This window comes from Ascaphus truei, chromosome 3 (assembly GCF_040206685.1).
Source record: "Ascaphus truei isolate aAscTru1 chromosome 3, aAscTru1.hap1, whole genome shotgun sequence".
In the NCBI taxonomy this organism is placed as follows: domain Eukaryota; kingdom Metazoa; phylum Chordata; class Amphibia; order Anura; family Ascaphidae; genus Ascaphus; species Ascaphus truei.
In genome coordinates this window covers 432,274,078-432,287,920 of record NC_134485.1, presented here as the reverse complement: position 1 = coordinate 432,287,920, position 13,843 = coordinate 432,274,078, and the positions used below count along the sequence as shown (strand labels likewise).

The 13,843-nt window shown below is 51.2% G+C and overlaps 1 protein-coding gene across 7 annotated transcripts in view; it reads right to left on the bottom strand.

Annotated features, from left to right (window-relative positions):
* The window catches only part of POPDC2 (popeye domain cAMP effector 2), a 28,960-nt gene that overhangs the window by 4,675 nt on the left and 10,442 nt on the right, over window positions 1–13,843 (bottom strand). For 3 of the 7 annotated variants that reach the window (XM_075592919.1, XM_075592920.1, XM_075592921.1), the window contains exons 3-4: window positions 11,946–12,054; window positions 6,115–6,603 (exon numbers count right to left, since the gene is read on the bottom strand). In XM_075592919.1, coding sequence (XP_075449034.1) covers window positions 6,148–6,603; window positions 11,946–12,054 — 565 coding nt within the window. In that variant the 3' untranslated portion in view covers window positions 6,115–6,147. Of the gene's footprint in view, window positions 1–3,236; window positions 3,380–6,114; window positions 6,604–11,945; window positions 12,055–13,843 lie in introns of all 7 variants that reach the window. The other 4 variants (XR_012800091.1, XR_012800092.1, XM_075592924.1 and 1 more) reach the window with 4 other exon arrangements.

Below are 13,843 nucleotides of genomic sequence, written 5' to 3'. Positions count from 1 at the left end.
CCGCATACAATGCAGGACCTTGCAGTCACACGGGATCCGGTGTCTTTAGGAACTGCCGCATACAACGCAGGACCTTGCAGTCACACGGGAACCGATGTCTTTAGGAACTGCCGCATACAACGCAGGACCTTGCAGTCACACAGGATCCGGTGTCTTTAGGAACTGCCGCATACAATGCAGGACCTTGCAGTCACACGGGAACCGGTGTCTTTAGGAACTGCCGCATACAATGCAGGACCTTGCAGTCACACGGGAGCCGATGTCTTTAGGAACTGCCGCATACAATGCAGGACCTTGCAGTCACACGGGATCCGGTGTCTTTAGGAACTGCCGCATACAACGCAGGACCTTGCAGTCACACGGGATCCGGTGTCTTTAGGAACTGCCGCATACAATGCAGGACCTTGCAGTCACACGGGAACCGATGTCTTTAGGAACTGCCGCATACAACGCAGGACCTTGCAGTCACACGGGCACCGGTGTCTTTAGGAACTGCCGCATACAATGCAGGACCTTGCAGTCACACGGGAACCGATGTCTTTAGGAACTGCCGCATACAATGCAGGACCTTGCAGTCACACGGGAGCCGATGTCTTTAGGAACTGCCGCATACAATGCAGGACCTTGCAGTCACACGGGAACCGATGTCTTTAGGAACTGCCGCATACAATGCAGGACCTTGCAGTCACACGGGAGCCGATGTCTTTAGGAACTGCCGCATACAATGCAGGACCTTGCAGTCACACGGGATCCGGTGTCTTTAGGAACTGCCGCATACAATGCAGGACCTTGCAGTCACACGGGAGCCGGTGTCTTTAGGAACTGCCGCATACAATGCAGGACCTTGCAGTCACACGGGAACCGGTGTCTTTAGGAACTGCCGCATACAATGCAGGACCTTGCAGTCACACGGGAACCGGTGTCTTTAGGAACTGCCGCATACAACGCAGGACCTTGCAGTCACACGGGAACCGATGTCTTTAGGAACTGCCGCATACAATGCAGGACATTGCAGTCACACGGGAACCGGTGTCTTTAGGAACTGCCGCATACAATGCAGGACCTTGCAGTCACATGGGAGCCGGTGTCTTTAGGAACTGCCGCATACAACGCAGGACCTTGCAGTCACACGGGATCCAGTGTCTTTAGGCAGCGAAGTTCCTCACTCTCCCATCACGTTTAAAAAAGAGGCGCTTTAAGACGAGCTGCTCGCGTTCGATTATCTCCTCCCTGGCGATTACGTCAGTCAGTGCCCGGGTGCTCAGCAATCTATTGGTTTCTTCCTCTACTCCACCCATCTCTGTGCCGCAAAGCACCTTCACCCTACGCGTTTCACCTGACGGCTTCTTCAGGGGTTAAAGTTTCCGGAGAGATGCGTTTTTAACGATATCCCAATGTGAATGCAATACTTACCTTGCAAGCAGATAATTGTGTGCTAGGACGCACTACTCTATGTCCTTTTCTCTATTTGTTGCGTCTTGGTCATTCTTTCTGTGCAATTTCTACCATCTCAATGCCCGTGGGGCTGCGGACTTACTGGCAGCGTCTACAGGGACAGCTTTAGTTAGTATTCTAACACCTTTACTCCACGTGAATTTATGCGAGTTTATTATGAATTTCATTTGTTGATGTGCTTTTTGTTATTTCTATATGTGTGTGTATATGTGCGTCTTAGGCAGGTCTGCAACCCCACCTTTCCCCATTATCACCCAGCATACAGCACTTCCACTGCAGCAAGGGATTCTGGGAAATGACATGCAAATGAGCACACAGTGTCACTTTTTGCCTCAATAACCATTTTTAACATGGTTCCCTATAGGCTTAAGCTTGCTGCATGGTCACAGCTTTGAGCACAGCCAGGGTTAAGGTGCATACCCAGAAAACCACCCACAGACAGCCGTTTCGACCTTGATGGGTCTCATCAGTGTGGAGTTGATTTTACTGGGAATGCAAGAGAGGCTATGGGATAGGCTAAACCATAATACTGAGTTAAGTTATGGTGAGTAAAAAAAGTGACAAAAACCCTCCACAGGAAAGCAAATATGCAAATATAACTGTATGCTCATCTGTATGTCTTAGGCAGGTCTGCAACCCCGCCTTTCCCCATTATCACCCAGCATACAGCACCCAGCATACCCTGGCTGTGCTCAAAGCTGTGACCATGCAGCAAGCTTAAGCCTATAGGGAACCATGTTAAAAATGGTTATTGAGGCAAAAAGTGACACTGTGTGCTCATTTGCATGTCATTTCCCAGAATCCCTTGCTGCAGTGGAAGTGCTGTATGCTGGGTGATAATGGGGAAAGGCGGGGTTGCAGACCTGCCTAAGACATGCAGATGAGCATAGTTATATTTGCATATATATATATATATCTATATATATATATATATATATATATATATATATATATATATATAGATATATATCTATATCTATATATATCTATCTATATATATATATATATAGATACACACACACACACGGGAAAAAAAGAATTTAACACTTTCAAAAATGTATTACTCAGTAGCTAGGTTATATATGAACATGTAGTCAAAACCAATGTGTAAAGGAACTATCGCAGTTATTTCTATAATCTTACAAATGCTCACTATGCACCCTCGTGTCACACGGCACACACCAATCCTGTCTAATATTTCCTCCCAGACCCTTTGTAGCATATCACCGTCGATGGTTGAATTGGCAACCACAATGCGTTCCTTCATTTCCTCCAGGCTGCGAGGAACAAGTGGTACAAACACGAGGCTCTCGGGGTATCCCCACAAGAAGAAGTCGTGTGGTGGGGTATCTGGGAATTTGGGTGGCCACTGTTCCAGAGGCAGGTCAATGTTTTCAACAGAACGCACAAACACACAGATAGAGACACACACAGAGACACACACAGAGACACACAGATAGAGAGGTAGATACACATACATACATACACACACACACACACACACACACACACACACACACACACACACATCGACATAGAGAAAGGTAGATACACATACACACACACACACACACACAGAGACACAGAGAAACACAGATAGTAGAGGTAGATACACATACATACACACACATACACACACACAGAGAGACACACAGATAGAGAGAGGTAGATACACATACATACACACATACACATGTAACGGGTATTCCCCCACCCAATCGAAAATAGGGTCTCCTAAGGGAAATGCTACTCTGGTTACAAGGCATAATAGTGTGGCGCACCTGCTGGCTTACAGGACTCCTGAGTCTCCCGCTTGATGTTATTATGGGGAAGGTCAGGACAGGCTTCTGGGGACATACCCAGTACGTACTCACGGTGACAGTGCCTCCATCTATTGCAGGCCCCAGGATATGGGGTGGAATCCCTGGAATAGAAAGTCCCACTCAGGGATGAGAGATTCCAGTCTCACAACCGCTTCTTTATAATCAGGAACACTTTATTTCCTCTGCAGCACACTGTACAGCATACACAGTCACAGCAGTACTTCTCAGGAGTTCTCCCTCAGGATGACCCTGGCCTTTCACTCCCAGTCAGGGCCCTGGAAGCAGGCCTAGCTCTTCCACTACCCCCTATCAGAGTAGTGGGAAAAGTCTACCAGCCTCTCCCAAGGGGAGGGCCTCAAGCCTGCCAGGTCCCTGACAGCTTGGTTAGGTAATACTCAGCTCCTCTCAGGGTAGGAGCAACTGACTCAATACAGGAAATGCAGATCATTAAGACAGATACAACAAGAGCCCGCCCCCGTCCCTTATTGGACACAGGCCTGACTGCACTGCTTTCTCTGCCACTGATCTGCAGTGAGTGGGGAGAACCCATCTTAACTCCTGGCAAACCTGCCCTTACCAGGGATTATTGCACAGAAGGAGGACAGAATAATAGCCCCAAACCTACCAGGGCTATACACACATACACACACACACACACACACACACATATCGAGATAGAGAGAGGTAGATACACATACATACACACACACGCAAATTGTATTATTTAAAAAGATATATATTATTAGATAGATAACCATGACAGCTATCATCCTGCCAACACCCCGTTTTGTGTTGTAACCATGCGAACCCCTAACTTGCTGCCTTGTCTCTGCCTGCACAGCAAAGCCCAGGTTACGGAAGCGGAGAACCAGCGGGTCCATTCACATTTCCTCCTTAGTGGCGCACGTGTGTGGCTGTGCATTGTGAAGCTGGCGGTGGATACAAAGCACCAAAGACAAAAGGACGAGGAGAACTGTCTCTGAGTGGGTTTTCTTACTCTGCACTTCCTCTGCCCAATAGGTAAAATCTCTAGGAAACCATCCATTGATAAATTGGACAGGAAGGGGGAGAGAGGTTGAGAGGTATGGGGGGCGTCATGCTGGGGATGCCCACGAGCGGGACGGTGTATGGAGGATGGTAGCGCTCTAGCCTCAACGAGAGTCACGGTTGTATACTGGGTTTTCCCTATTAGTCATGTCATGACTTATATCTGACTATTTATCAGTGGTGCCACTGTCACCGTGACACTCACGGAATAAATACTTGCTTCATAAATACAGGCTGCTGTGATTAGCTGCCACACTGATATATGCCGCAGAGAGCTCTCACTGACCAGCACCCTGCGGACTAACACCAGCTTATTTTTGGGATTCCGTGTGATACAATCCAGCGAGGTCCAAGCACTGCAGCAGACTATTCAGTCATTTAGTAACTATACTTTAAGGAAGGGTATTTGTGCTGATATTTATCCAGACTGTTGTCACATTTGATCAGTTATTCCTTACTACTACCTTCCCTCCATCGCTTGTTCCCAACCTGGGGATTTATATTATTTCATTTTTAAATACACTTTTTGCATACTTTATCCCCTGTGTTTCGGCGTTGCTATTTGCATAATATTTAAAGTTTATTATTTTTTTATTTTAGCAGTCTAGACATTCTGCCTCCATAGTTTACTAGTCGAGTTGGATATCTTAGTCCTTCTGCGGATATTATATCCCTTTGTATATTTGTTCATTAATGTACCATGAGTGCGTCTCTAAGGGGACTGCTGTGACCTCGCTCACTGTTCTTGTGCTTTCTACTATATATATATTTCCCCGTGCACCTGGTTTTTATGTATATTAATTGTTTTGGGGTTTGAGCAATATCTTCACCACTGCAACACGCTCGACACACACCCTCTCACTGCTCCATGCTGTTTCCTCCTCTCATTTACCCCACCCCCAGGCTCCCGACACCTCCTCCTGATTAGCTGCATTACCCAGCAGCAGCCAATCAGGATGGCGGAAGCTGCCCAGCCCCCAAGCAAAACAGCCCTGCTCTCTCCCTAGGGGAAATCCAGAGGTCTCCCCCAAGCAGTCAGGTCACTATGTCCAGAGAGGTAATACCGGTATACACATACTGCCCAGTATTACCTCTAATTTTTTACTGGACAGAGTGTCCAAATACAGGACAACCCAGTTCAATACTGGAAACCTGGCAACCCTAATTGCCAAACGAATCCAGCCAACCGTTTGGTCAGCGTGTGTGAAGCCCTTTTGTTTCTTTGTGTCCTCTGCCGGAGAGGCGGTGTGTGTCGCATGCACCCCCTGGTTCTGACAACATTACCAAATAAACATTGGTTGGGATGGCTGGTTTAACATGGGGGGTTAACAGATAATAAGATAGGCATGCAGTAAGCGTCATACGTAAAACTCAGCTTCCAGCTTTTCTCAACCCTGGAACGTTCCCGTTAGATCATGCCAGCACCCCGGGCAGCCACATGCCGTAATTATAAGCCAAGGAGATTTAGTAGGACAAGGTGGGAGATCCCTTCGTCTTCCGTTGACTTGCACTTGGGGATTTTTTTAAGGGACAAAGTAGAGAAATGAGACATTTCTTCAACAAAGTGAAAGGGAGCTGGGTAGACTGTAAGTCGGCGAGAGAGTTACCTTACCGCTCTCCGAGACTTAACGTGCTGCCATATATAGTACGACCGCACACTTCCAACCAGCTAAAGCATCTCCTATTCCACTGCGTACCCGTCTGACAGCAGCAAAAGGGTTAAACTAGTGGATGCAGGCGTAAGCCACCGCACGCTTCCCATGGCCGGGCAGGCAGGGTGGGTACTTACGGGGCACTCCCATACCGGCCGCCTCGACCCCTCTCACTTCATATACTCCCTCTCGCTCACATACTCCATATAGGAACCGGGCATCTCGGCAAAATCCTCCAGGACCAGGCTGGTGGAGTCCTCACCCAGAATGCCGCTCTCGGGCCGGGGAACCCTGGTGCCGGGCGGCTGGCGAGGAAGAACCGGCGCCACCTTGTGTATAGGCGGAGGGGCCTGCGGGAGGAGGGAAGCCAGGGGCTCGGCCAGAGGGCCGATATCCCCCTCGGAGCACGGCCCCAGCACGTGGTAGAGGCTGGGCAGGCGGATGTCGAAGCGCAGACCGAACTTGGCGAACAGCTTGTCGTTGAGGGCGTAGAGTTTCTTGGAGATGTCGAAGCCGAGGAGGACCGAGAAGAGGCGGCCGATGTACCTCTCCCGGGACAGGAGAAGGTAGAGCTTCCTCCTGGGCCAGCTGATGTACGTGCTGTCTGTCTCGGCCGTCAGGGTGACCTGAGAAAGGAAGGGGGTCAGTTTGTAACAGGGATCGAATGGGGCTTATAAAAAGTAGCACTGTTCTAAAAATGTAAGCGGATTAAACATTAGGGCGATCGTGATCGGACCGGCATCGCCAACGCGTTTCTAAAAACCAAATTCTTCCTATGTAAAATGAAAGTGAGAGTGGGGGGGGGGATATTGAGAGTATGTGGGGGGGGGGTATTGAGATAGTGTGGGGGGGGGATATTGAGAGTGTGAAGGGGGGATATTGAGAGTGTGTGGGGGGATATTAAGAGTGTGTGTGTGGGGGGGGGATATTGAGAGTGTGTGAGGAGAGATTTTGAGTGTGTGTGTGGGGGGGGATATTGAGTGTGTGTGTGTGTGGGGTGGGGTATTGAGAGTGTGTGTGGGGGGATATTGAGAGTGGGGGGGGATATTGAGAGTGTGTGATGGGGGTTAGTGAGTCTGTGTGAGGGGGATTTTGAGAGTGTGTGTGGGGGGGATATTGAGAGTGTGTGTGGGGGGGATATTGAGAGTGTGTGTGGGGGGGATATTGAGAGTGTGTGGGGAGGGATATTGAGAGTGTGTGTGTGGGGGGGATATTGAGAGTGTGTGAGGAGAGATTTTGAGTGTGTGTGGGGGGGGATATTGAGAGTGTGTGAGGGGATATTGAGTGTGTGTGTGGGGTGGGGTATTGAGAGTGTGTGTGGGGGGGATATTGAGAGTGTGGGGGGGGATATTGAGAGTGTGTGATGGGGGTTAGTGAGTCTGTGTGAGGGGGATTTTGAGAGTGTGTGTGGGGGGATATTGAGAGTGTGTGTGGGGGGGATATTGAGAGTGTGTGTGGGGGGGATATTGAGAGTGTGTGTGGGGGGGATATTGAGAGTGTGTGGGGAGGGATATTGAGAGTGTGTGTGGGGGGATATTGAGAGTGTGTGTGGGGGGGGGGATATTGAGTGTGTGCGTGGGGGGGATATTGAGAGTATGTGCGTGGGGGGGATATTGTGTGTGTGTGTGTGTGGGGGGGGGATATTGAGAGTATGTGTGGGGGGGAAATTGAGAGTATGTGTGTGGGGGGGATATTGAGTGTGTGTGCATGGGGGGGATATTGAGAGTGTGTGTGTGGGGGGGGATATTGAGTGTGTGCGTGGGGGGATATTGAGAATATGTGCGTGGGGGGGATATTGTGTGTGTGTGTGTGGGGGGGGATATTGAGAGTATGTGTGGGGGGGATATTGAGAGTATGTGTGGGGGGGGATATTGAGAGTGTGTGTGTGTGTGGAGGGGATATTGAGAGTGTGTGTGTGTGGGGGGGATATTGAGAGTATGTGTGTGGGGTGGGATATTGAGAGAGTGTGTGTGTGGGGGGGATATTGAGAGTGTGTGGGGGGGTATATTGAGAGTGTGTGTGGGGGGGGGATATTGAGAGTGTATGTGTGGGGGGGGATATTGAGTGTGTGTGGGGGGGGTATTGAGTGTGTGGGGGTGGATATTGAGTGTGTGGGGGGATATTGAGAGTGTGTGGGGGGGATATTGAGTGTGTGGGGGGGATATTGAGAGTGTGTGGGGGGGATATTGAGTGTGTGTGGGGGGGTATTGAGTGTGTGGGGGGATATTGAGTCTGTGTGTGGGGGGGGGGGGATATTGAGTGTGTGGGGGGATATTGAGTGTGTGGGGGGGTATTGAGTGTGTGGGGGGGATATTGAGAGTGTGTGTGGGGGGATATTGAGTGTGTGGGGGGATGATATTAAGTGTGGGGGGGATATTGAGAGTGTGGGGGGGTGTATTGAGTGTGTGTGCATGGGGGGGATATTGAGTGTGTGTGGGGGGGATATTGAGAGTATGTGCGTGGGGGGGATATTGAGTGTGTGTGTGGGGGGGATATTGAGAGTATGTGCGTGGGGGGGATATGGAGTGTGTGTGTGGGGGGGGGGATATTGAGTGTGTGGGGGGCATATTGAGAGTATGTGTGGGGGGGATATTGAGAGTGTGTGGAGGGGATATTGAGAGTGTGGGGGGGATATTGAGAGTATGTGCATGGGGGGGATATTGAGTGTGTGTGTGTGTGTGGGGGGTGATATTGAGTGTGTGGGGGGGGGATATTGAGAGTATGTGTGTGGGGGGGGATATTGAGAGTGTGTGTGTGGGGATATTGAGAGTGTGTGGGGGGGGATATTGATTGTGTGGGGGGGGGAATTGAGTGCGTGGGGGGAGGATATTGAGTGTGTGGGGGGGATATTGAGAGTATGTGTGTGTGGGGGGATATTGAGAGTGTGTTTGTGTGTGGGGGATATTGAGATTGTGTGGGGGGGGATATTGAGAGTGTGTGTGGGGGATATTGATTTTGTGTGGGGGGGGGTATTGAGTGTGTGGGGGGGATATTGAGAGTGTGTGTGGGGGGATATTGAGTGTGTGGAGGGGATATTGAGTGTGTGGGGGGGATATTGAGAGTGTGTGTGGGGGGGATATTGATTGTGTGTGGGGGGGGCGAATTGAGTGCATAGGGGGGATATTGAGAGTGTGGGGGGGATATTGAGAGTGTGGGGGGGATATTGAGAGTGTGTGGGGGGGATATTGAGAGTGTGCAATGGGGGGATATTGAGTGTGTGTGTGCATGTGGGGATATTGAGAGTGTGTGTCCGTGTGTGGGGGATATTGAGTGTGTGTGGTGGAAATATTGAGTGTGTGGGGAGGGATAGTGGGTCTGTGTGAGGGGGGATATTAAGAGTGCGTGGGGGGGAAATTGAGTGTTTGTGGACGGGATATTGAGAATGGGTGTGGGGGGGATATTGAGAATGGGTGTGTGGGGGGGATTAAGAGAGTGAGGGGGAGGAATAGAGAGAAGGGTGGGAAGTGCGAGACAAGGCAGGGAAGTGACTGAGAGGGAGAAAGATATGGAAGACCGAGCTTAATACCGACATCCAGCAAACAGCCGCATTACTATGTGTTATATGCGGATTCTGAGCATGTAGGGTACGTGAGGCCCAAATTAAATCTACGAAATCTAACCGGGCTCATTATATGAGATGAGTTCGACGCCCCCGGTTATTATCCTGCTCTGGAAGAGCTCATCCGACTGAAGAAGTAGGTAATGATTCCAGGTGCGGAGCTTGCTCTAAATATGTACAATAGACACAGAATAAGGTTGACCAGGCCTGCGTGCGGTATCCAAAGCAGGGCTCTTCAAAGAGCGCCGGGGGGGTTTTAATAAGCAGCAAGGACGCAAGCAGCAAGCACCCAAGCAGCAAGCAGCAAGGGCGCAAGCAGAAAGCACGCAAGCAGCAAGGACGCAAGCAGCAAGGACACAAGCAGCAAGCAGCAAGGGCGCAAGCAGCAAGCACGCAAGCAGCAAGCACGCAAGCAGCAAGGACGCAAGCAGCAAGGACACAAGCAGCAAGGACGCAAGCAGCAAGGACGCAAGCAGCAAGCACCCAAGCAGCAAGCAGCAAGGACGCAAGCAGCAAGGACACAAGCAGCAAGGACGCAAGCAGCAAGGACGCAAGCAGCAAGCAGGAAGGACACAAGCAGCAAGCAGAAAGGACGCAAGCAGCAAGCAGGAAGGACACAAGCAGCAAGGACGCAAGCAGCAAGCACGCAAGCAGCAAGGACGCAAGCAGCAAGCACGCAAGCAGCAAGGACGCAAGCAGCAAGGACGCAAGCAGCAAGGACGCAAGCAGCAAGCAGGAAGGACACAAGCAGCAAGCAGAAAGGACGCAAGCAGCAAGCAGGAAGGACACAAGCAGCAAGGACGCAAGCAGCAAGGACGCAAGCAGCAAGCAGCAAGGGCGCAAGCAGCAAGGGCGCAAGCAGCAAGGACGCAAGCAGCAAGGATGCAAGCAGCAAGCACGCAAGCAGCAAGGACGCAAGCAGCAAGGACGCAAGCAGCAAGGACGCAAGCAGCAAGGTCGCAAGCAGCAAGGACGCAAGCAGCAAGCAGCAAGGACGCAAGCAGCAAGGACGCAAGCAGCAAGGGCGCAAGCAGCAAGAACGCAAGCAGCAGCAAGGGCGCAAGCAGCAAGGACGCAAGCAGCAGCAAGGGCGCAAGCAGCAAGCATGCAAGCAGCAAGGGCGCAAGCAGCAAGGACGCAAGCAGCAAGGACGCAAGCAGCAAGGGCGCAAGCAGCAAGGACGCAAGCAGCAAGGACGCAAGCAGCAACAAGGACACAAGCAGCAAGGACGCAAGCAGCAGCAAGGGCGCAAGCAGCAAGGACACAAGCAGCAAGGGCGCAAGCAGCAGCAAGGGGCGCAAGCAGCAAGGACACAAGCAGCAAGGGCGCAAGCAGCAGCAAGGGCGCAAGCACGCAAGCAGCAAGGATGCAAGCAGCAAGGGCGCAAGCAGCAAGCACGCAAGCAGCAAGGGCGCAAGCAGCAAGGACGCAAGCAGCAAGCACGCAAGCAGCAAGGACGCAAGCAGCAAGGGCGCAAGCAGCAAGGACGCAAGCAGCAAGGACGCAAGCAGCAAGGACGCAAGCAGCAACAAGGACACAAGCAGCAAGGACGCAAGCAGCAGCAAGGGCGCAAGCAGCAAGCAGCAAGGACACAAGCAGCAAGGGCGCAAGCAGCAGCAAGGGGCGCAAGCAGCAAGGACACAAGCAGCAAGGGCGCAAGCAGCAGCAAGGGCGCAAGCACGCAAGCAGCAAGGACGCAAGCAGCAAGGGCGCAAGCAGCAAGCACGCAAGCAGCAAGGGCGCAAGCAGCAAGGACGCAAGCAGCAAGCACGCAAGCAGCAAGGGCGCAAGCAGCAAGGACGCACGCAGCAAGGGCGCAAGCAGCAAGGGCGCAAGCAGCAAGGACGCAAGCAGCAAGGACGCAAGCAGCAAGGACGCAAGCAGTAAGAACAGAATGAATACAATAGATGAAACTTCCAAGCTTTTAAGCGTCGTTCCATCTGGGGACCAAAGTGAAGTAATGACAGTGACATGTTTAAGGGGTCACATCTGGGGGGTTCATGTCTTTTTTTCCAAAATCTAACACCTATAAGTATTTTAAAATCATGTTTAGTTAGTTTATAAACACGGTGAGCTGAGACTTTGCACGGGCAAAGCCCCTCTCTCTCCCCCTCCCCTTATCAGCTCTCTGATAAAGACAGGGTGGATAAGGGGAAAGAAAACACTTTCAGCTTTAAGCACGGTTACATATGTTTAAGGCAGTGCATTAGATTGCTACATTCTTCACAAAATGTTGGCTTTTTTTGGTTATCCATGTGGGTTTGCACCTTTGCCAATGGACGCAGAAGGCACTGGCAGCTTCACCCCCTGGCAGATATAGGTGCAGTAGGTGCAGCTGCAATTCAATAAGCTTAGGATAAAAAACACAGGTACGGTGCCCAGTTGGAGGGTCTGAGTCTGTGACCTTACCTGGAAGGTCCCTTCCTCCGAGGGGCGCAGAGATTCCCACTCAGGGGAGTCGAGAAACTGATACGGGAAGATATAGTGCAGGAACTGACCGTCCAGACTCACCTTCACCCTGCGGGAAAGACACAGCACGCACGGTCACTGCAGCCGGCACCCTTCAGTTACGTTACCATTAATACAACTGCAGTTGCCAGGGTGCCAGAGAAATAATAAACAGGTGAAAACTCTGCATTATATATTTGGGGAAAATGAAAGGTTATGAATAGATTAGCACAGCACGAACGGTCCAGAAGTGACCTTATCACCTCATTTTTAGTTTTTTTTTGGGGTGGGGACAGCTGCTTTAGGGAATTTGAGGCTATATTATATTTAGAACGGGGTCAATGGTCCTTTGATAATGTAACTACCATATGTCGATATGGGTGTGGCCCAAAACCACGGCATCTCCGTTCTCTTTGGTTTTATTACTTTGTGTAGTTTGCACAGTGTTTGTGTAACTGGCTTTGATTTGTTCTTCCATTAAGGAACGCATGCGCTCAAATACGCCAGAGCTGCAACGCGTTCATTTCAGCTCTGGGGACCCCCTGCTCTGTGAGACACTTACCTTCCGTAGGGGAGGCCTGTAGCCGTAGATTTCAATGTCCCGGTCACGCAGGTCAATCGGAAGCCCCAAGGGATGACGTCAGGGCTTCCTATTGGCCTGAGTGACGTGGGACATTGAAACCGCCATTATGTTAGCCACACACAGCCTAGCCGGCACCCCGTACGGAGGGATCTCGGGAAGCAAAGTGTCCCCGGCACTGAAATGACCGTGGTTCAGCTCCGGAAACCCCCTGCTTCAATCCTATTAAAAAACACAACCTCCACCCAAAAAAATCCAACCAGGGGCGCTGTCCTGGCCCGCTAGCTCCTTGTAACAAAGGGGTGGGGTCAGGCAGGTTAACCTGCTCCCTTTATAATATATATTATCTAACTGTGCATGCAATGTCTTGTATATAATGTATATCCTGTTCACTTATGTAACTATGTATCTGTAACCATGTATTATTTGTCTTAACTCTGTGCCCAGGACATACATGAGAACGAGATGTAACTCTCACTGTATCACTGCCTGGTAACACATGGTATAAATAAATAAAATGCACACTGAGTCCCTTCTTTCTGTTCTTTTATTGTTTTTTCTATGAGTATTCTTGTTTGGTGCTACAGAAGTGTAGCCCCGGTCTTATTTTGGTCCCAGAGACCCCCCTCACTAAGTGCTGAGCGGTCGCGGGTGCCACCGGAGGCAGCGACGGACCCGCCGGCACAACGCGAGGGTGGGGGCCGGAGCAGGGAGCGCTCCGAGTCCTCGGAGCCTCGGCGGCGCACCCGACTAGCGGGGGCCGCCATTGTGTCTGCTCGCGGTTGCGCAGTGTAGTCGCGCACGCGCTGTACAGTGCCAGGAGTGCCGGCGGCAATGTTAAGGTTGGCGTGAGGTCGCACATGCGTAGAACCACCGCGGTAGCCATTACAGGATCGCGCAGGCGCAGTAAGGGTAGCGCACGCGATCCCAATGCTAATGAGGTCCTGAGTGGACTACAATTCCCAGCAGCCTCTGGGGATTGCCCTTTCACCCACATCACGTGCAGCCAGCCAGCAAATAGGGTTTTGCAGCTTCTCCTGTGGAGGAAGGCTACAATGTTGCGGGGACCACGTTTGGCAGTTGGAGCTGGGAGCAGGAAGGGGAAGGAAGGGTGTAGGGAGCAAGTGGCTCCTACACCAGGTAAGGTAGTTCCCCAGATCCCAGGCAGGCCCCAATCCCCACCAGGGTAGGGGGTAGGTACTGAGGAACGGCCTCTAGGTTAGGGACCCTGCCCTTAGGTGTGAGTGTGCAGTCTTGTCAGTGTCACGGCTGGTAGGGC